The following is a 24,536-nucleotide window of genomic DNA, read 5'->3' on the forward strand; positions in this document are numbered from 1 at the left end:
AAATTTTGCTTCTATGTGATATTAATGATATTGTTCTATAATTTCCACATTCGATTGGATCACCTTTCTTGGGAATAGGCATAAATATGGATCTCTTCCAGTCAGTTGGCCAGGAAGCTGTCTCCCATATTTCTCGGCATAGACGAGTGAGCTAATGCTTTTCAGAAGTAGACTGCCGGGCCCTTCTTCCTAGTCTGTCTTAGTCTGGAAGCTCAGCTGAAACCTGTCCTCCATGGGTGACCCTGCCGGTATCTGAATACCAGTGATACAGCTTCCAGCATCACAGCAACATGCAGACCCCCACAGTACAACAAACTGACAGACCCGTGGGGCTCTAAATATTTTCCCCTTAGACTCCTTCAATATTGCGACTAGAGACTTCAATTTTTTCCTTAGTTTTTTTCAGCTTGACAAATACAGAGTGTGTTCTTCCCTTTTGGTTTTCTAACTCCAGGTCTTTGCACATTTCATCATAATACTTTCCTTTGTCTTCTCAAGTCGCCCTTTGAAATCTTCAGCTTAGCTCTTCTATTTCATCATTTCTTCTTTTCGTTTTTGCTACTGGATGTTCAAGAGCAAGTTTCCGAGTCTCTTCTGACATCCATTTTGGTCTTTCTTTCCTGTCTTTTTAACAACTTCTTGCTTTCTTCATGTATGGTGGCCTTGATGTCATTCCACAACACGTCTGGTCTTGGGTCATTAGTGTTCAATGCGTCAAATCTATTTTTGAGATAGTCTCTAAATTCAGGCGGGGTACATTCAAGGTCGTACTTTGGCTCTCGTAGACTTGTTCTAATTTTCTTCAACTTGAACTTGCACATGAGCAATTGATGGTCTTTTCCATAGTCGGCTCCTGGTCTTGTTCTGACTGATGATACTGAGCTTTTCCATCGTCTCTTTCCATGGATGTTGTCTATCTGATTCCCGCATAGTCCATCTGGTGAGATACACAGGTATAGTCTCCATTTACGTTGTTGAAAAAAGGTATTTGCAATGAAGAATTCGTTGGTCTTGCAGAATTCTATCATGTCATCTCCAGCATCGTTTCTATCACCAAGGCCATATTTTCCCACTACCAATCCTTCTTTGTTTCCAACTTCCTCATTTCAATCACCAGTAGTTATCAATGCATCTTAATTGCATATTTGATAATTTCAGACTGCAGAAATTGGTAAAAATCTTCACTTTCTCCATCTTTGGCCTTAGTGGTTGGTGTGTAAATTTGAATAATAGTCATATTATCTGTTCTTCCTTGTAATCATATGTACATTATCCTATCACTGACAGCATTATACTTCATGATGGATCTTAAGATGTTCTTTTTGATGCTGAATGCCATGCCATTCCTCTTCAATTTGTCATTGCCAGCATAATAGAGCATCATGGATAGAATCGTGTTCCCCCAAATATGTGTCAATTTGGTTAGGCCATGATTCCCAGTATTGTGTGGTTGTCCTCTATTCTGTGATTTTCTTCTGTGTTATAAATCATAATCTCTGGCTGTGGTTAGAGTGGGTTAGGGTGGGATGTAACACCCTTGCTCAGGTCACATCACTGATCCAATGTAAAGGGAGTTCCCCTGGGGGTGGCCTGCACCACATTTTATCTTACAAAAGATAAAAGGAAAGGGAAGCAAGCAGAGAGTTGGGTACTTCATACCACCAAGAAAGCAGTGCCAGGTGCAGAGAGCATCCTTTGGACCCAGGGTTCCTGTACAGAGAAGCTCCTAGTCCAGGGGAAGAATGTGACAAGGACCTTCCTCCAGATTCAACAAAGAAAGCCTTCCTTTGGAGCTGATGCCCTGAATTTGGACTTCAAGCCTACTATTCACTTGTGGTATTTCTGTTATAGCAGCACTAGATGGCTAAGACATAGACCATATGAGTATCTGATTCTAAATGGCAATACTAGTCCATTTCAGTGCACTAAGCCTAGGATATTGATGTCCATGTATTCCATTTTTGACAGCTTCCAATTTGCCTAGATTCGTACTTTGTACATCCCACGTTCTGATTATTAATGGGTGTTTGCAGCTGTTTCTTCTCATTTCAAGTCATGCCACATCAGCAAATGAAGGTCCCAAAAGCTTGACTCCATCAATGTCATTAAGGTTGACTCTACTTTGAGGAGGCATGCACATTAGTTGGGCAAAAATTAATGTCTGACTATACTAGTTATTGGCAAGAAGGTAGACAACAAGATCTCTTAAACACTATTAGGAATGTAAATTGTTTTAACCATGAAAATTCAGCATATATACACCCTAAGTACTAGTGTTAATTAGCAGTGTCTCTCAGCTTCAAACCCACTCTTCTATCCTCAGCTTTGGGGTGCTGAGTCTGAGATTCTGCAAATCACATCTTTTCTTTGCCAGCTGGTTCTCTTTTAGGTCCTGCAAATAGGGCGCTAGAGGAAGTCTGGAAGACAAGGTTGTGAGAAGATTTGCTCCTTCCTATTTTTCTCGCTATTCCTGTCAGTGTCACCCTGGCAACTGCTCTTCATCCTGGTGGTAGCAATTGGTAAATAACTAACAGTGGAAAATATGCTCCCAGACCAGCATTTGTGCCTCCTTAGAGATACCAGCACCAGCTCATGCCCCTTTTCAGAAATCTGAGTTCCAGCTTCAAGGGAGCCATCCTTTGAGCTCTTGAGGCACCTCTCAGTTGTGCTCCCTCCTCAGAGATCTGGGTCCCAGGTCCGCAGGATTCCTTCCCAGAGCTCCTAAGATACCAGCACCAGCTGAGCAGTGACTGCTCCTTAGAGGTATAGGTTCCAGCTCTGTGGAGCCCCTCCTCTAAATTTCTAGTTTGCTACAACTCAAATTTTGTCCCTTTGTTCTCCCATCACCTGTTGTTGCTGTTAGGTGCCATCAGGTCAGCTCTGACTCATAGTGACCTTATATACTATTGTAGAACAGAAGGTTGCTTGGACCTGTGCCATCCTCACAATTGTGTTATCCCTAAGAGTTTCATTGGTTAATTTTCAGAAACAGATCACCAGCCGGTTCTTCCTAGTCTGTCTTTGTCTTAAGTTCCGTTTAAACTATTCAGCATGGGTAACCCTGCTGGTATTTGAAATACTGGTGGCATAACTTCCAGCATCACAGCAACACACAAACCATCACAGCACAACAAACTCACAAACTCCCATCCCTAGAGATGGTATAGTTACTTCTCGCAGTTACTAACTCTATATCATATCAGTGTTCCTTTTTTTTTTTTTTTTCCATTCTTCCAAACATCCAGTTCTACTAGTTCCCTATGTTAAATTATCTCTTCTAAAACAACCAATTTGAATTTTATTTTTCTGGCCAGATATTACTGATACAGTTCTTGGTATTGGGCATAGTCCCAGGAAACCGACCCACAAAGTGATATTTTCAGGGATTGATTTGGTGATATCCTTGGCTTAGACCACAGTACTGGGCTTCTAGCAAATGGGAAGGGATTCTACTAATTCATGGTATGCCAACACATCAAAAATAACCAAATGATCACTTGTGGTTGATTGTGATAAATGTCTACTGAAGCAGGTACCTTAGGTGACCAAGTAGCTACAGAATTTAACCACTAGTGGCATTAAAGATGACCATAAGGATGGTGGAGCCCTGGTGGCACAGTGGTTAAGAGTGATGACTGCCAGCCAAAAGATCAACAGTTTGAATCCACCAGCTGTTCCTTGGAAACCCTATGGGCAATTCTTCTGTCTTATAGGGTCGCTATGGGTTGGAATCAACTGAATGGCAACAGCCACAGGTATAAGGATGGCTTCTGAGTGCAGTGGGGCATTTAATCAGGGTATACCGGCAAATATAAAATGATAAAGTTAGATATTTAAACTCTAAGCTCAAGTCATGATGACAGAAAACAAGTTTTTATGAAATTCTTAAAAGGTTCTCTAATTTATTGTAGCTGACCCCCTGAAAATCAGACACAAAATTTAATTGTGCCTAGTAATCAAGGCGGTGTGGTACTATGATAAGGACTGGCAAATAGATCAACAGAACAGAACAGAGAACCCAGAAATAAGCCCACACTTGCATGGACATTTGATTATCAATAAAGATGTCAAAGAAATCCAATGCAAAAAAAAAAAAAGAAAACCTTTTCAAGAAATAGTGCTGAAATAATTATATATTGAAATGGAAAATAAACTCAAGCTTTAACTCATACCATACACAAAAATTCATTCAAGATGGACCATGGGCCTAAACATAAATGCTGAAATCATAAAGCTTTTAGAAGACATCATAGAAGAATATTTTCATGACTTAGGGTTAGGCAAATGTTTCCTAGACAGGATCCCAAAAAGTAATAATCATGAAAGAAAAAAACTGTATCAAAGTTAAAAATTCCCGCTCATAAAATCACCATTGAAAAAAACAAGCAGGCAGATACAACCTGTCAGGAAATATTTGCAAAACATCTGACAAATGAGTGGTATCCAGGATATATAAAGAACTTTTAAATTCAATAATAAAAGGACAAACAGTCTGACAAAAAGATGGGAAAACTTTAAACAAATACTTCACAAAAGAAGATGTAAGTAGATACAAGCGCATGAAACAGTGCTCAATATTATTCGTCATTAAAAAAAAATCAAAACCAAAAATGACGAAGAGAAACCAGATAACTGGGAGCTCCTACAAATCAAACACCTATGCTCATCTAAAAAAAAAAAAAAAAAGACTTCACCAAAAGAGTAAAAAGACCACCTACAGACTAGGAAAGAATTTTCAGCTATGACATCTCCGACCAGCGCCTGATCTCTAAAATCTATATGATTCTGTTAAAACTCAACCACAAAAAGACAAACAACCCAATCAAGAAGTGGGCAAAGGATATGAGCACACACTTCACTAAAGAAGATATTCAGGCAGCTAACAGATACATGAGAAAATGCTCTCGATCATTAGCCATTACAGAAATGCAAATTAAAACTACGATGAGATTCCATCTCACTCCAACAAGGCTGGCATTAATCCAAAAAACACAAAATAATAAATGTTGGAGAGGCTGCGGAGAGATTGGAACTCTTATACACTGCTGGTGGGAATGTAAAATGGTACAACCACTTTGGAAATCTATCTAGTGTTATCTTAAACAGTTAGAAATAGAACTACCATACAACCCAGAAATCCCACTCCTCGGAATATACCCTAGAGATACAAGAGCCTTCACACAAACAGATATATGCACACCCATGTTTATTGCAGCACTGTTTACAATAGCAAAAAGATAGAAGCAACCAAGGTGTCCATCAACGGATGAATGGGTAAATAAATTGTGGTATATTCACACAATGGAATACTATGCATCGATAAAGAACAGTGATGAATCTGTGAAACATTTCATAACATGGAGGAACCTGGAAGGCATTATGCTGAGCGAAATGAGTCAGAGGCAAAAGGACAAATATTGTATAAGACCACTATTATAAGATCTTGAGAAATAGTATAAACTGAGAAGAACACATACTTTTGTGGTTACGAGGTGGGGAGGGAGGGAGGGTGGGAGAGGGTTTTTTACTGATTAGTTAGTAGATAAGAACTACTTTAGGTGAAGGGAAGGACAATACTCAATACACAGAAGGTCAGCTCAAACGGACTGGACCAAAAGCAAAGAAGTTTCCGGGATAAACCAAATGCTTCAAAGGTGAGCGAAGCAGGGGCGGGGGTTTGGGAACTATGGCTTAAGGGGACTTCTAAGTCAATTGGCAAAATAATACTATTACGAAAACATTCTGCATCCTACTTTGAAATGTGGCATCTGGGGTCTTAAATGCTAACAAGCAGCCATCTAAGTTGCATCAATTGGTCTCAACCCACCGGGATCAAAGGAGAATGAAGAATACCAAGGTCACACGACAACTATGAGCCCAAGAGACAGAAAGGGCCATATGAACCAGAGACTTACATCATCCTGAGATCAGAAGAACTAGATGGTGTCCGGCCACAACTGATGACTGCCCTAACAGGGAGCACAACAAAAAAACCCTGAGGAAGCAGGAGATCAGTGGGATGCAGACCCCAAATTCTCATAAAAATACCAGACTTAATGGTCTGACTGAGACTAGAGGAATCCCGGCGGTCATGGTCCCCAAACTTTCTGTTGGCCCAGGACAGGAACCATTCCTGAAGACAACTCATCAGACATGGAAGGGACTGGACAATGGGTTGGAGAGAGATGTCGATGAAGAGTGAGCTACTTGTATCAGGTGGACACTTGAGACTGTGTTGGCATCTCCTGTCTGGAGGGGAGATGGGAGGGTAGAGAGGGTTAGAAACTGGCAAAATTGTTATGAAAGGAGAGACTGGAAGGGCTGACTCATTAGGGGGAGAGTAAGTGGGAGTATGGAGTAAGGTGTATATAAGCTTATACATGACAGACTGACTTGATTTGTAAATGTTCACTTAAAGCTCAACAAAAATTATCAAAAAAAAAAAATCAAAACCAAACTCGTTGCGGTAAAGTCAATTCCGACTCGTAGTGACCCTATAGGACAGAGTAGAATTGGCCCATAGGGTTTCCAAGGGGCACCTGGTGGATTTCAGCTGCCTACCTTTTGGTTAGCAGCCATAGCTCTTAACCACTACTCCACCAGGGTTTCCTATTAGTCATGAGGGAAATGCAATTAAAAACCACAGTAAGATATCATTAGATACTACCAAAATGGCCATAATTAAAAAAGAGCAACACCACCAAACATTGTCAAGGAGACAGAACGACTAGTTCTCTCATACCCTGTTGATAGGAGTTTGAAATAGGACAACCACTTTGGGTCGGCAATTCCTTGTAAGAGTTAATCTCTGTCTACTCAGTGACCTAGCATTGCTTTCCTGTGTATTTCATTTCTCTTACTCAAGAGAAATGAAAATGTATGTCCACGAAAAGGCTTATGCAGGAACATTCATTGCAGTTTTTTTTTTTTCCCCGTAACTCTAGACAGGGAACAACCAGCTGCCCATAAAAAGGAGAATGGATAAATAAACTGTGATACAAACAACATGGATGAAACTCAAAAAATATGTTGAGTAAAAGAAGCCGTATTCAAAAGCCTTGTACTGTATGATTCTATTTACATGAAGTTCTAGAAAAGGCAAAACTAATCTATAGTGGAAAAAATCAGACCAGTGTTTGCTCCTAGGAGGTAGGGACAGGGATGGACTAAGAAGGAGCATGAGAAAACTTTTGGGTTGATGGTAACGTGCGCTTTGATAGGAGTTTGAGTTACACAGCTATAACCCAATGTATATGTAGGTTTTATGCGTATTTTATATATATATTCAACTCAAAGGAAAGAAAACACTAAGCAAATATTAGCTCTAGTTAGTATATCTAGAAATATTAAGGGCAAGTGTGCTGTTGTCTGTCACTCTGAAATTCATAAGAAAAAATTGATTGGATGATGGACACAAACTTGGTCTCTGTACAGGTTCTGCATGAGCACAATTAAGTGTTCTGGAATTCCCATTCTTATGATACACACAGTCGAATGCCTTTGCATAGTCAATAAAACACATGAAGAAGAATTGATGCATTTGAATTATGGTGTCGGCGAAGAATATTGAACATACCATAAACTGCCAGAAGAACAAACACATCTGTCTTGAAAGAAGTACAGCCAGACTGCGACTTAGAAGTGAGGATGGCGAGACTTCATCCCCTGTACTTTGGACATGTTATCAGGAAGGAACAGTTGCTGGAGAAGGACTTCATGCTTGGTAAAGTAGCAGGTCAGCGAAAGAGAGAAAGACCCTCAAAGAGATGGATTGACACGGTGTCTGCAATGATAGGCTCAAACGTAGCAATGACTGTGAGGATGGCACAGCATCAGGCAGTGTTTCGTTCTGTTGTACCTAAGGCTGCTATGAGTCGGAACTGGCTTGATGGCACCTAACAACAACAAGAACAATCAACTTTCTTGTAATCTCTGCTCTCAGCCAAGAGCCATTTGACATCAGCAGTCATATCCCTTGTTCAAAGTCCTTTTCTGAATCCTTCTTGAATTTCTGGCAGCTCCCTGTTTTTTTTTCCCTGTCAGTGTACTGAGCAACCATTTTTGAATTATCTTCAGTAACATTTTTTTTAAATAATTCTTATTGTGCTTTAAGTGAAAGTTTACAAATCAAGTCAGTCTCTCACACAAAAACCCATACACACCTTGCTAAACACTCCCAATCACTCTCCCCCTAATGAGACAGCTCACTCTCTCCCTCCACTCTCTCTTCATGTGTCCATTTCACCAGCTTCTCACCCCCTCCACTCTCTCATCTCCCCTCCAAGCAGGAGATGCCAACATAGTCTGAAGTGTCTACCTGATCCAAGAAGCTCACTCCTCACCAGCATCCCTCTCCAACCCATTGTCCAGTCCAATCCATGTCTGAAGAGTTGGCTTCAGGAATGGTTCCTGTCCTGGGCCAACAGAAGGTCTGGGGGCCATGACCACTGGGGTCCTTCTAGTCTCAGTCAGACCATTAAGTCTGGTCTTATGAGTCTTCAGCAACATTTTACTTGACTATGATGTTAATAACATTGTTCAATAACGTCCGCATTCTGTTGGATCACCTTTCTTTGGAATGGGCACAAATATGGATCTCTTCCACTTGGTTGGCCAGGTATCTGTCTTCTGAATTTCTTGGCATAGATGACTGAGTGCCTCCAGGGTTGCATCCATTTGTTGAAACATCTCATTTGGTATTCTGTCAATTCCTGGAGGCTTGCTTTTCACCAATGCCTTCAGTGCAGCTTGGTCTTCAGTACCATTGGTTCTTGATCATATGCTACCTCCTGCAATGATTGAACTTCGACCAGTTCTTTTTGGTACAATGATTCTGTGTAGTCCTTCTATCTTCTTTTGATGCTTCCTGCATTGTTCAATATCATCCCCATAGAAGCCTTCAATATTGCAACTTGAGGCTTCAATCTTTTTCTTCAGTTCTTTCAGCTTGAGAAATGCCAAGCATCTTCTTCCCTTTTGGGTTTCTAACTCCAGACCTTTGCACATTTCATTATAATACTTTATTTCTGTCTTCTTGGGCCACCTTTTGAAATGTTCTGTTCAGCTCTTTTACTTAATCATTTTTTCCATTCCCTTTAGCTGTTCTACATTCAAGAGCAAGTTTCAGAGTCTCTTCTGACATCCATTTTGGTCTTTTCTTTCTTTCCTGTCTTTTTAATGACCTATTGTTTTCTTCATGTATGATGTCCTTGATGTCATCCCACAACTGTTCTGGTTGCTCTTGGAAAAGGGAGAACATTATGATGATGGAAGGTACAAGGGGACTTTGATTGCTCCTAATGTTCTTTTTTTTTTTGAGTGGCAATTATATGGGTGTTTGGTTTATAATAATTTGCTACATCATGCATAAATGTTTTATCCATTTTTGTGTATGATATTATATTCATTTTTTAAAAATCAATGATTACCTATGATCCTTAACACCATACTAGCCAATACTTGGAAACCCTGGTGGTGAAGTGGTTAAGAGCTAAGGCTGCTAACCAAAAAGTCAGCAGCTCAAATCCACCAGGCACTCCTTGGAAACCCTATGAGGCAGTTCTACTCTGTCCTAGGGTCACTATGAGTTGGAATCGACTCAACAGCAACGGTACTTTTTGGTTTTAGCCAATAGTCTGTGACATTATAGTGATCCAATTTGTATGATATAAAAAAAAAAAAAAATTTTCAATTCAAGATGCTAAAATAATAATGCTAATAATAATAATACTGATATTCATCAGATCTAAGATGCCATGGAATATAAGACATCTTGATTTCAGAGATGTCAAATATTTTAAAAAATGTACTTTAGAATTAACGACATATGGTGTGACGGTGGTAATAGTAGTGGTAGTGGTAGTAGTAGTGATGCATACAAACTCCCAAAAAACCAAACCCGTCGCCGTGCAGTTGATCCAGATTCATGGTGACTTCGTGTGTTACTGAGTAGAACTGCTCCACAGGGTTTTCTTGGTTGTAACCTTCATGGGGAGCCTTCATGGCACAGTGGTTAAAAGCTTGGCTGCTATCCAAAAGGTCGGCAGTTTGAATGTACCAGCCACTCCTCGGAAACACTATGGGGCAGTTTTACTCTGTTGTATAGGGTCGCTATGGGTCGGATTGACTCGATGGCAATTGGTTTGGTTTTTTGGGTTTTAATCTTTATGGAAGCAGATTGCCAGGCCTTTCTTCTATGCTGCCACTATGTGGGTTTGAACTGCTAACCTTCAGGTTAATAGTTGAGTGCAAACCATTTGTGCCACTCAGGGAAGTAATGCATACATATGGTGCTTATTATGTGCCAGGTACTCATCTAAGTCCTTTATAAATGTTAACTCATTTAATCCTCATAATAACCTTATGAGGTAAGTACTATTATTATTATTATCCCCACTTTACAGATGAGGTAACTGAGGCACAAAGAGGTTTAAAAATTTGGACAATATTATCAGCTAGTAGATGATGGAGCCAGTATTTTATTTAAAATGCAGGTTTTTATTATTTTGTTTTCCTCGGACATTTATTAATTTTGATGGGTAACTACTATTTTGAGGGGCAGGGTTGCAAATGGTCAAATACACGTTATACATCCAATTCTTGGAAAGAAGAGCCATGAACGCCTATACAGACGTTGGGGCTAGATAATCAAAGAAAATTTCCCTAAACTGAAGAAAAGTGTAAATCTTTTCTTTTTCAGTTTGCTTCAAAAGACCTTGCAGCTTCTGCTGTCACTGACTTGGAATACCACCCTGAGGCTGCCATGTGAAGAAGCCAAGTCTAGCCTGGAGGACAGAGGCCACATGCAGCAGAGACAAGCTCTCTAGCCATGCCCCTTGGACAACAGCCAATCCTAGCACCAACCACTTGATGTGTAAATGGACCATCTTAGATCATCAAGTGAGCCATCAGATAACCACCGCCACATAGTGACCCCAGATGAAGTCAGCAGAGCTACCTAGCTACTCTTAGCCCAAGTTGCTGACCCATAAAATAGTGAGGAAATAAAATGGCTGTCGTTTGAAGTCGTAAGCTTTGAGGTGGTTTGTTATGCTACAATAGGTAACGGATAAAAAAATTTTATTTTTTAAACCTGTTGACATGGAGTCGATTAGATTTTGGCAAGCCATGTGTTACAGAGTAGAACTGAGCTCCACAGGGTGTTTTTGCTGTGCCCTTCATGGAAACAGGTCATCAGGCCTTTCTTCCACGGTGCCACTGGATGGGTTTGAAGCACAAACCTTTCAGTTAGTAGCCTAGTGCAAACTGTTCACACCACCCAGGGACCTTAGGTAACAAATACAGAAAGAAGCCAGACCCGAAGAAGATTTCGTACCCATACTATCCCACACTCCTACTTCCTCCAAACCAAACAAACCCACTGTCCTCGAGTTGATCCCGACTCACAGCGACCCTATAGGACAGAGTAGAACTGTCCGTAGGGTTTCCAAGGCTGTAATCTTTACGGAAGCAGACTGCTACGTCTTTCTCCCACGGAGCAGCTGGTTAGGTTCAAACCACTGCTATATCGGTTAGTAGTTGAGCGCTTTAACCACCGTGCCACCAGGGCTCTCAGATGCAACTCTATAAAAAGCCACGTATTAAACACACACACACACAAAAGGGGTAAACGATACAACTGACAATCAAGAAGTCTGGAAAAAATGTGTTTTAATGTGGCAAAGAGACTTTGGATATTGAAAGTGAAAAAATTTGGCTCCAGAATTAATGGCTCATTATATTACTATTTGTTAAGAATTTGCATATTTGTCAACATTTTCCCAGCTCAGCCTAGGAGGGAAATTCATTTTTTAAAAAACGTTAGTATTATAGGTACCTACATGAAATGAGAAAATTTTAAAACATCAACTTACCATGGTTTTAGTGCACTGTCCTAAGATGATTTCAAAGGTAAACTTTCTTTTCTCTTTTATTATTTTTGGACCATAGGATTCCAAAATAATATGTAGACCAACATTTTCTGGATAGGTCATTTGAACCCAAAATGGCAGGACCTCTCTCTTGTCCAAAAAGTAAAAAACACGTGTAAGACTAGTATGAAATGCGATGTAGGGGCATTCTTCACTTGCTTGGAAGGTTAAACTTTGTGCTTCCAATTTTAAGGGATATTGCTGTGTTTCTAATGTACCATCTTCAAAAACGTATACGAAATATAATTGACCAGCTATATCCAAGCCAAAGAATGAATTTATGGTCTTATTTATCCACGAATGTAGCTGTATTGCATCTTTAATGTTCACCTTGGAATAAAACATTATATTGTTTTCCATTTTTATCACAATATTCCCAAAATAATCTGGAAAAAAGAGAGCAAGATTTGTGTTATTCTAAGTAACCATAAAAAAAACCATAAGCCTGGGCTATTTCATTTAAGTATACTTTTAACCGAAATAATTTCTTTTATAACAACCAAGTGTTTATATACTTTGAGAAAATTAGTGTGCAGGCACAAATTCATGAATTTACGTTGTATTAGAGAACTCTCTCACTTCGGAGTAGAGAGGTTTTCTTTTTGGACACTTTCTCCCTTATTGCCACTGTATCACTTTGTAAAAAACAGTGTGGGGGCAGAGTCTGACTTCCTCTAACTTCACAAAGGGGAGGAAAATCAAGAGCAACAGTGCAAGGCTGATTCTTATGAGGCGGTGGTCAGTCATGCCTTCTCTTTTGACATCTTTACCAATTCTGACACTAACCGTCTCTCCCACCGCACTCTCTACTTCTCTGCTGGGTTCGATAATTCATTGCAATGGCCACACAGAGCTCACAGACAATACTCACCATTATGGGGTTTGTTAGGGAAGTAACAGTTACAATTCAGGCTCAGGAACACTCAGGATACACTTCTTCCATCAGGACAGCCTCTTCCCAGCCATGCTCACAGGCTCGCCTCTCCCTGACCCTCATTCTCTCCCCAAAGGCACTCAGCTTTCTCTCTCCGTGAGCTGGGAAGCCCACCATGCCATCTCCTGCTGCCGGGTCTCTGCTGCTGGATCTCTGCCACTGCTTTTCACTGCCTTCAGTGTTACAGCTCTTTCTCTGTCTCCAGGAGCTTCTCAGCATAGGGATCCCGGGTCCAAAGGACGTGCTGGACCCTGGCTGTTCTTCCTTGGTGGTGATGGGATCTTCTCTTTCCTGCCTCTGGGGTGCTTAATTTCAAGCCCAGAAGGGTGGCAAAACTGATGAATCCTTTTGGTGGGCTGTAATTATCCTATTACACAGTCTTGCTCAATCACTTGGGTGGGAGTTGCAAGATAATTGCTAGAAAGGCCACACAAAAGCGATACATTGCACCACACAGTTTTATGCATATCTTTTATGCAGAAAAAGAGCTGGAATTTGTGTATAACATATATATAATAATGGAAATGAGCATGACAGCCTTTTGGTTAGCAGCCATAGCTCTTAACCACTGACCACCAGAGCTCCTAGGAAACATTACAATGAAAAAATGAGGGTAGTTATAAACAGTGGCCCACCTCTTCAAGTTCACTCCTAGTAGATAAAAATCAACTTCCTTCCCTTAACAGAATATTCTGATTAAGCCATAGAGGGTCATAGAGGGTAAGTCTCTAATGTTTTTGGTCCTGTTGCTATATCAGTTATGATCTAGTTTGGCAGCTATGTAATGATGCAATCACCTCCATAATGAGATCTGATATAATGTAATCATCTTCAAAATGATATCTGCTATGAGCAGCCAATTAATTGAAAGGGTGTTTCCTTGGGGAGATGGCCTGCATCCAATATATATGGACTTTCTGGCAAAACTCATTGACTCTTGCTCACCCTGGATCCTGCATCTGGCTCGTTATCTGACCTCCAGTTCTTGGTACTTGAGCTAGCAGCTTACCTGCTGATCTTGGAATTTGTCAGCCTCTGCAGCCTGCGAACCAGCAGCCTACTGCCTGACCTGCCAGTCTCGGGTTCACCAGCCCCTGCAGCTAGATAAGTCAGGAGAAGCCTCCAACCTGACCTGCAGACTTGGGACTTTTCAACCTCACAATCGCATGAGCCATTTCTTTGATCTCTCGCTCTTCACTGGTTTTGCTTCTCTAGAGAATCCGGCCTAAAACAGTCTATGTGTCTATCATTATGTCAGTGTCACACCATCTTGATTACTGTAGCTTAGTAGTAAGTTTTGAAATCAGGAAGTATGAGTCCTGTGACTTTGTTCTTCCTCTTCAAGATCGTTTTAGCTATTCAGGTCCCCTTGCAATTCTATATGAATATGAGTATCAGATTTTCCATTCATGCAAAAAAGGCTGTTGAAATTCTGATAAGAATTGTGTTGAGATTGTAGATTTCTTTGGGTAGTGTTGACAACAGTGTCAAGTCTCCCCACCCATAAACATGGGATGCCTTTCCATTTATTTAACTCTTTAATTTCTTTCAACAATATTTTGTAGTTTTCAGTATGTAAGTCTTTCACTTTCTTGGTAAATTTATTCCTAAATATTTTATTCTTTTGAGATACAATCGTAAATGGAACTGTTTTCTTGATTTCCTTTTCAGATTTTTCACTGCAGGTGTATAGAAACACAACTGATTTTTGTGTGTTGATCTTGTTACCCTGCAACTTTTGCTGAATTTGTTTATTAGGTCTAGTAACTCTCCTGTGGATTCTTTGGGATCTTCTATATAGGATAATTTCAACTGTGAAGAGATAGTTTCACTTCTTCCTTTCTAACTTAGATGAGTTTTATTTCTTTTTCTTGTGTAATTGTCATGGCTAGAATTTACAGTACACTTAAATAAAATTAAAAAAAATTTTTTTTTTATAGCAGCGGTAAAAGTGGGTATTTTTATTTTGCACCCATTATAAGTTTTACTTGCTTTTTAAAAAGTCTGGAAAAATTCATAAGAGCTTGTTAATAGTAGTTTGAGGGATGGGAATGGTGAGGGCTGAGGGCCTTTAACTTCATACCTCATACATTTATGTATTGTTTAAAGTTTTTATTATTTCTGCGTCTCTGAGTGGCCTTAGTACAGCATTCAAATTTGGTATTTGAGATCCTCTAAAATCTATCCCCAATTTATCATTCTAATCTTATCTCCTTACAACTGCGACCATATGGTCTTTTAAAAATATGAATATGTTCCCACTTCTTTCTTGCTTAACATCTTTTAAACCCACCCCCCCCCCCAGGGCCTTCAGGATAAAGTCCACCTTTCTTCACATGGATTATAAGACCTTTCATAATTCTAACTATTTTTCCAGAAGAAAATCTCTTCTCTGTCTGGTGAACTGTTTATCATCTTTCAATCCCTAGAATGCACCCTATTATCTCTCATCACCACCGAACACACCATTCCTGTCATTGTCTTTATTGTGTTTTAGGTGAAAGTTCACAAGCAAATTAATTTCTCATTCAAAAATTTATACATAAATTCCTTTGAGACATTGGTTGCAATCCCCACAATGTGTCAACACTCTCCCCCTTTCTACCCCGGGTTCCCTGTGTCTTTTTGTCCAATTTGCCTGTCTCTTCCTGCCTTCTCATCTTTGCTTTTGAGTAGGTGTTGTTCGTTTGGTCTCGTATACTTGATTGATCTAAGCAGCATTTTCCTCACATGCATTATTGTTTGTTTTATGGGCTGCTTAATATTTGGCTGAAAGGCGAACTTTGAGAATGGCTTCAGTTCTGAGTTGGAAGGGTGCCTGGCGGCCAGTCTCAGGGGCTCCTCTAGTTTCTGTGAGACCAGTTAAGTCTGGTCTTTTTTGTGAATTTGAATTTCGTCCTGCATTTTTCTCCTGCTCTGCCTGGGACCCTCTATTGTGATCCCTGTCAGAGCAGTTGTTGGTGGTACTCTTCTTCAGGGCTCAGGCTGGTGGAGGCTTTGGTTCCTGTGGTCCATTAGTCCTAGGGATTAATTGTTTCCTAGTATCTTTGGTTTTCTTCATTCTCCTTTGCTTCAGATGGGATGAGACCAATAGATGTATCTTAGATGGTCACTGATAGGTAAGCTTTTAAGACCCCAGAGAGAACTCACCCATCATAGCATTACTTACAATAGGCAAAAGGTTGAAACAACCCAAGTGCCCATCAAAAGAAGAATGGATAGTCTAACTGTGGTGTATACATGCAATAGAATATTATTCAACCATAAAAGAAATTAAGGTCTAATACATGCTCAGATATAGATGAACGTTGAAAACATTACGCTAAGTGAAATAAGCAAGACACAAAAGAACAAATATTGCCTGATTCCACTGATATGAAATATCAAGAATATGCAAATTCATAGACACAAAGTATATTAGAAGTTACCAGGGGCTGAAGATAGGGGAGAATGGAAGTTACTGCTTAATGGGTATGGAGTTTTTGTTTGGGATTACAAACAAGTTTGGGGTAATGAGCAAGTGGTGATGGTTGCACAAAATGATGATTGTAATGAACTCTTCTGAATTGTACACTTAAAAAAATTTGCTGAGGCGGGGCCAAGATGGCTGACTAGGCAGATGCTACCTCAGATCCCCCTTGCAACAAAGACTTGGAAAAACAAATGAATCAATCACATACATGACAATCTCCATCAAATACAGATCTAAAGTGTTGACCTGAGTGACAGGGGAGTGAAAACCTGCATCCTGAAGCAGCATCTGCCTCTGGAGCCAGCATCCGGCACCACAGCCTTGAGCCCTTGTGGTCCCCTGGTGCCGAGTAGTGGGGCTGATTGCGGCTTGCTGAGGTGGGGCAGGCACAGGACACAGCCCTAACCCCTGGCCCCTGGGATAACCTCCGTAGAGACTCAGCCAGCACAAGCAGGCTGCACAATGATGCAGCTAACAAGAGAACGAGCAACCATGGGGAAGCAGCAACTGTTTTCGGAGCCTGGAGCCAGCGTCCCAGTCAGAAAACCTTGGCACTGGCCTTTGGACTGAGCATAGGGGAGGTAAGCACGGCATCCTGAGATGGCACAAACACGGGACGCAGCCCTAGCTCCCTGAAGTGACCTCAGGGGAAGCCCAGCCAGTGCATGCAGGCAGCCCAGTGATGCGGATGACAGGAGAAGAAGACACTGGGAGGCAGCGACTGGTTTTGGAGCCTGGAGTGCAGCGCCCCAGCCGGGGAACCTCGATGCTAGGCTTTGGACTGGGAGCGGAGGAACTGACCATGGCTTCTGAGACAGCACGAGCACAGGACACGGGCCTGACCCTTGGAGGCAATCTCAGCCCAGCCAGTGCACACAGGCTACATGCCCCTCCCCTTGGGAATCTCAGATAAAACAGTCATCACCAAGCAAGATAAGTAACTTTGTCTATATTCCTGGGTGCTACTCTCTCCTATCTATCTGAACCCTCCCGTCCCTTCCCAGGCAGCTTCATTAACATTGGAATTTCCTGGGCCAGAGAGTGAAGTGCTCTGTGGTTTGTTTTTGTCTTATCTTTTCCTAACCCATTCTCCTGGCCTCAGAGAAGCAGCTACAAAAAACCCAGAGACCAAAAATCCTTCCCTGACTTCTGAAATTGGAATAAAAATACGGAACCAGCTCCAGCCAAGCATATGAGATCCACAGTCTTGGGCTTTCATCCCTACAGGGAACAAGGAGGCTATTATAATGCAAAGGCAATTCTGATAGTGATCTGACTGTAATTGTTTTAGTGGATTACTGGAAAGACAAGTTTCCCAGGTCTGATATCTCTACCTACTAAACAGAGCCCTCACTGACCCACAATGGGGAACTGAGGGCTGAATCTCCACCCAAACCACCTAGCCTCCTGCCATAGGGGTCTGAGGATAGTGACACCTACCAATCTCTAGAGGTACATGCATAGGGTGCCTACGGCACAGCTTCAGAGCCCACCCATCAAAGTGCTTTAGGAATAGAGACACACCTACCTCACTGGCACTTGGGGAAAGCCTGTCAGCATCCTGCCTCCCCTGGAGTGTGACCTCCTGCTGCTACTAGAATCTGGTGCACACGACTATCACCACTACTCCTCTAAGCGAATAGGTGACAGTCTGCACCACACACTTGGTGACCCAAAATCAGATTCTACTTGAGAATAGTGAATGGACTCTTAGGCTTATATATCTGGTAACAGCCCAAACCAGCTGGTAACAGGACATAACTGATTCAAAGGCTACAACAATAAAGACAGTGCAATCTAGTAGCCCATCTACGTATATTGAAAGAAAACAAAACAAGATAAGACTCGATGAGCAAATATAAAATAAATCATTACAATATCTTATAGATGGGTCGGAGACAACAATCGATATCAAACCACATACCACATAAAGAAGCAGACCATGATTGTTTCTACAACTCCCCAAATTAAAGAATCAAAATCTTTCCCAAATGAAGATGTGATCCTGGAATTGCCAGATGCAGAATATAAAAAAACTACTTTACAGAATGCTTCAAGACATCAGGGATGACCTCAGGAATGAAATAAGGCAATCTACAGAAAAAGCCAAGGAACACACTGATAAAGCAGTTGAAGAAATCAAAAAGATTATTCAAGAACATAGTGGAAAAATTAATAAGCTGCAAGAATCCATAGAGAGACAGCATTCAGAAATCCAAAAGATTAACAGTAAAATTACAGAATTAGACAACTCACTAGGAAGTCGGAGGAGCAGAATCGAGCAATTGGAATGCAGAGTGGGGGAGATGGAGGATAAGGCAATTGACACCAATATAGTTGAAGAAAAATCAGATAAAAGAATTAAAAAAAAAGAAACCCTAAGAATCATGTGGGACTCTATCAAGAAGAATAACTTGTGTGTGATTGGAGTTTCAGAACAGGGAGGGGTAACAGAAAATACAGAGAGAAGAGTTGAAGATCTGTTGGCAGAAAACTTCCCTGGCATCATGAAAGATGAAAGGATATCTATCCAAGATGCTCATAGAACCCCATATAAGATTGATCCAAAAAGAAAATCACCAAGGCATATTATCATCAAACTTGCCAAAACCAAAGATAAAGAGAAAATTTTAAAAGCAGTCAGGGATAAAAGAAAGGTCTCCTACAAAGGAGATTCAATAAGAAAAAGTTCAGACTACTCAGCAGAAACCATGCAGTCAAGAAGGCAATGGGATGACATATATAGAGCACCGAAGGAGAAAAACTGCCAGCCAAGGATCATATATCAGCAAAACTCTCTCTCAAATATGAAGGTGAAATTAAAACATTTACAGATAAACACAAGCTTAGAGAATCTGCAAAAAACCAAATTAAAGCCACAAGAATTGCTAAAGGAAATTGGTCAGAAAATCAATAATATCAGATACCAACACAACACAAGGTCACAGAACAGGACATCCTGATATCAACTCAAATAGGGAAATCAAAAAAACAAATTAAGATTAATTTTAAAAAGAAAAAAATGCTCAAAACAGAGAATCATTGAAGTCATTATGTAAAAGATCACAATTAAAAAGAGGGACTAAATACAGGAGGCATAGAACTGCCATACGGAGAGGAAAACATGGCAATATAGGACGATACAACTTAGGTTTTTACTTAGAAAAATAGGGGTAAATATTAAGGTAACCACAAAGAGGTCTAACAATTCCATAACTCAAAATAAAAAAACAAGAAAAACATAATGACTCAGCAAACATAAATTTAACTACTACGAAAAGGAGGAATACACTATTTACAAAGAAAAACATCTCAGCACAAAAAAGTAAGTGGAAAAATGAAATTGTCAACAACACACAAGAATGCATCAAAATGACAGCACTAAACACATAATACTTATCTATAATTACGCTGAATGTAAATGGACTAAATGCACCAATAAAGAGACAGAGAGTCTCAGACTGGATAAAGAAAAACGATCCATCTATATGCTGCCTAGAAGAGACACACCTTAGGCTTAGAGACACAAACAAACTAAAACTCAAAGGATGGAAAAAAATATGTCAAGCAAACAACAATCAAAAAAGAGCAGGAGTAGCAATATTAATTTCTGACAAAATAGACTTTAGACTTAAATCCACCATAAAGGATAAAGAAGGACACTACATAATGATTAAAGGGACAATTGACCAGGAAGATATAACCATATTAAATATTTATGCACCCAATGACAGGGCTGCAAGATACATAAAAAAAACTTTAACAGAACTGAAAAGTGAGATAGACACCTCCACAATTATAGTAGGAGACTTCAACACACCACTTTCGGAGAAGGATAGGACTTCCAGTAAGAACCTCAATAGAGACACGGAAGACCTAATTGCTACAATCAACCAACTTGACCTCATAGACTTATACAGAACACTCCACCCAACAGTTGCAAAGTATACTTTTTTTTCTAGTGCACATGGAACATTCTCTAGAATAGATCACATATTAGGTCATAAAACAAACCTTTGCAGAATCCAAAACATCGAAATATTACAAAGCATCTTCTCAGACCACCTACAAGGGCATAAAAGTGGAAATTAATAACAGAAAAATCAGGGAAAAGAAATCAAATACTTGGAAACTGAACAATACCCTTCTCAAAAAAGACTGGGTTATAGAAGACATTAAGGAGGGAATAAAGAAATTCATAGAATGCAATGAGAATGAAAACACTTCCTATCAAAACCTCTGGGATGCAGCAAAAGCGGTGCTCAGAAGTCAATTTATAACGACAAATGCACACATACATAAAGAAGAAAGAGCCAAAATCAGAGAACTGTCCCTACAACCTGAACAAATATAAAGCGAGCAACAAAAGAATCCATCAGGCACCAGAAGAAAACAAATAATAAAAATTAGAGCTGAACTAAATGAATTAGAGAACAGAAAAACAATTGAAAGAATTAACAAAGCCAAAAGCTGGTTCTTTGAAAAAATTAACAAAATGGATAAACCATTGGCCAGACTGACTAAAGAAATACAGGAAAGGAAACAAATAACCGGAATAAGAAACAAGATGGGCCATATCTCTACAGACCCAACTGAAATTAAAAGAATCATATCAGATTATTACAAAAAATTGTACTCTAACAAATTTGCAAACCTAGAAGAAATGGATGAATTCCTAGAAAAACACTACCTACCTAAACTAACACAATCAGAACTAGAACAACTAAATAGACCCATAACAAAAAAAGAGATTGGAAAGGTAATCAAAAAACTCCCAACAAAAAAAAAAGCCCTGGCCCGGACGGCTTCACTGCAGAGTTCTATCAAACTTTCAGAGAAGAGTTAACACCACTACTACTAAAGGTATTTCAAAGCATAGAAAATGTTGGAATACTACCTAACTCATTCTATGAAGCCACCCTGATACCAAAAGCAGGTAAAGATATCACAAAAAAGGACAATTACAGACTTATATCCCTCATGAACATAGACGCAAAAATCCTCAAACAAAATTCTAGCCAATAGAATTCAACAAAATATCAAAAAAGTAATCCACCACGACCAAGTGGGATTTATACCAGGTATGCAAGGTTGGTTTAATAGAAAAACCATTGATGTAATCCACCATATAAATAAAACAAAAGATAAAAACCACATGATCTTATCAATTGATGCAGAAAAGGCATTTGACAAAGTCCAACACCCATTTATGATAAAAACTCTCAGCAAAATAGGAATTGAAGGAAATTTCCTCATCATAATAAAGGGCATCTATACAAAGCCAACAGCCAACACCATTCTAAATGCAGAGAGCCTGAAAGCATTTCCCTTGAGAACGGGAACCAGACAAGGATGCCCTTTATCACCACTCTTATTCAACATTGTGCTGGAAGTTCTAGCCAGAGCAATTAGGCTAGACAAAGAAATAAAGGGCATCCGGGTTGGCAAGGAAGAAATAAAATTATCTCTATTCGCAGATGACATGATCTTATACACAGAAAACCCTAAGGAATCCTCCAGAAAACTACTGAAACTAATAGAAGAGTTTGGCAGAGTCTCAGGTTATAAGATAAACATACAAAAATCACTTGGATTCCTCTACATCAACAAAAAGAACATCGAAGAGGAAATCACCAAATCAATACCATTCACAGTAGCCCCCAAGAAGATAAAATACTTAGGAATAACTCTTACCAAAGATGTAAAACACCTATACAAAGAAAACTACAAAGTACTAGTGCAAGAAACTAAAAGAAACCTACATAAGTGGAAAAACATACCTTGCTCATGGATAGGAAGACTTAACATAGTAAAAATGTCTATTCTACCAAAAGCCATCTATACATACAATGCACTTCCGATCCAAATTCCAATGACATTTTTTAATGTGATGGAGAAACAAATCACCAACTTCATATGGAAGGGAAAGAAGCCTCGGATAAGTAAAGCATTACTGAAAAAGAAGAAAGTAGGAGGCCTCACTCTACCTGATTTTAGAACATATTATACAGCCACAGTAATCAAAACAGCCTGGTACTGGTACAACAACAGGCACATAGACCAATGGAACAGAATTGAGAACCCAGATATAAATCCATCCACATATGAGCAGCTGATATTTGACAAAGGCCCAGTGTCAGTTAATTGGGGAAAAGATAGTCTTTTTAACAAATGGTGATGGCATAACTGGATATCCATTTGCAAAAAAAAGAAACAGGACCCATACCTCACACCATGCACAAAAACTAACTCCAAGTGGATCAAAGACCTAAACATAAAGACTAAAACGATAAAGATCATGGAAGAAAAAATAGGGACAACCCTAGGAGCCCTAATACAAGGCATAAACAGAATACAAAACATTACTAAAAATGTCAAAGAGAAGCCAGATAACTGGGAGCTCCTGAAAATCAAACACCTATACTCATCTAAAGACTTCACCAAAAGAGTAAAAAGACCACCTACAGATTGGGAAAAAATTTTCAGCTATGACATCTCCGACCAGCACCTGATCTCTAAAACCTATATGATTCTGTTAAAACTCAACCACAAAAAGACAAACAACCCAATCAAAAATTGGGCAAGGATATGAATGCACACTTCACTAAAGAAGATATTCAGGCAGCTAACAGATACATGAGAAAATGCTCTCAATCATTAGCTATTAGAGAAATGCAAATTAAAACTACGATGAGATTCCATCTCACTCCAACAAGGCTGGCATCTATCCAAAAAACACCAAATAATAAATGTTGCAGAGGCTGCAGAGAGATTGGAACTCTTATACACTGCTGGTGGGAATGTAAAATGGTACAACCACTTCGGAAATCTATCTGGTGTTTTCTTAAAAAGTTAGAAATACAATTACCATACAACCCAGAAATCCCACTCCTTGGAATATACCCTAGAGAAATAACAGCCTTTACACGAACAGATATATGCATACCCATGTTTATTGCAGCACTGTTTACAATAGCAAAAAGATGGAAGCGACCAAGGTGTCCATCAACAGATGAATGGTTAAATGAATTATGGTATATTCACACAGTGGAATACTACACATCGATAAAGAACAGTGATGAATCTGTGAAACATTTCATAACATGGAGGAACCTGGAAGGCATTATGCTGAGTGAAATTAGTCAGATGCAAAAGGACAAATATTGTATAAGACCACTATTATAAGATCTTGAGAAATAGTACAAACTGAGAAGAACACGTTCTTTTGTGGTTATGAGATGGGGGAGGGAGGGAGGGTGGGAGAGGGTTATTTACTGATTAGATAGTAGATAAAAACTACTTTAGGTGAAGGGAAGGACAATACTCAATACAGGGAAGGTCAGCTCAACTGGACTGGACCAAAACCAAAGAAGTTTCCGGGATAAACTGAATGCTTCGAAGGTCAGCGGAGCAAGGGTGGGGGTTTGGGGACTATAGCTTAACGGGACTTCTAAGTCAATTGGCAAAATAAATTCTATTAAGAAAACATTCTGCATCCCACTTTGAAGTGTGGCGTCTGGGGTCTTAAATGCTAACAAATGGCCATCTAAGATGCATCAATTGGTCTCAACCCACTTGGATCAAAGGAGAATGAAGAACACCAAGGTCACACGTTAACTATGAGCCCAAGAGACAGAAAGGGCCACATGAACTAGAGACTTACATCATCCTGAGACCAGAAGAACTAGATGGTACCCGGCCACAACCGATGACTGCCCTGACAGGGAGCACAACAGAGAACCCCTGAGGGAGCAGGAGAACAGTGGGATGCAGACCCCAAATTCTCATAAAAAGACCAGACTTAATGGTCTGACTGAGATTAGAAGAATCCCGGCGGTCATGGTCCCCAAACCTTCTGTTGGCCCAGGACAGGAACCATTCCCGAGGACAACTCATCAGACATGGAAGGGACTGGACAATGAGTTGGAGAGAGATGCTGATGAAGGATGAGCTACTTGTATCATGTGGACACTTGAGACTGTGTTGGCATCTCCTGTCTGGAGGGGAGATGGGAGGGTAGAGAGGGTTAGAAACTGACAAAATGGTCACAAAAGGAGAGACTGGAAGGAGGGAGCGTGCTAACTCATTAGCGGGAGAGTAAATGGGAGTATGTAGTAAAGTGTATATAAGTTTATATGTGACAGGCTGACTGGATTTGTAAACTTTCACTTAAAGCACAATAAAAATTATTTTTTAAAAA

At 40.0% G+C, this 24,536-nt stretch overlaps 1 protein-coding gene across 1 annotated transcript in view; it reads right to left on the bottom strand.

The window, feature by feature from the left end:
- Positions 1–24,536, bottom strand: part of CATSPERE (catsper channel auxiliary subunit epsilon) — a 165,102-nt gene that overhangs the window by 80,420 nt on the left and 60,146 nt on the right. The window contains exon 6 of the mRNA XM_049867930.1: positions 11,874–12,316. Within this exon, the coding sequence (XP_049723887.1) occupies positions 11,874–12,316 (443 nt within the window). The remainder of the gene's footprint in view (positions 1–11,873; positions 12,317–24,536) is intronic.

This window comes from Elephas maximus, chromosome 24, assembly GCF_024166365.1.
Source record: "Elephas maximus indicus isolate mEleMax1 chromosome 24, mEleMax1 primary haplotype, whole genome shotgun sequence".
In the NCBI taxonomy this organism is placed as follows: Eukaryota; Metazoa; Chordata; class Mammalia; order Proboscidea; family Elephantidae; genus Elephas; species Elephas maximus.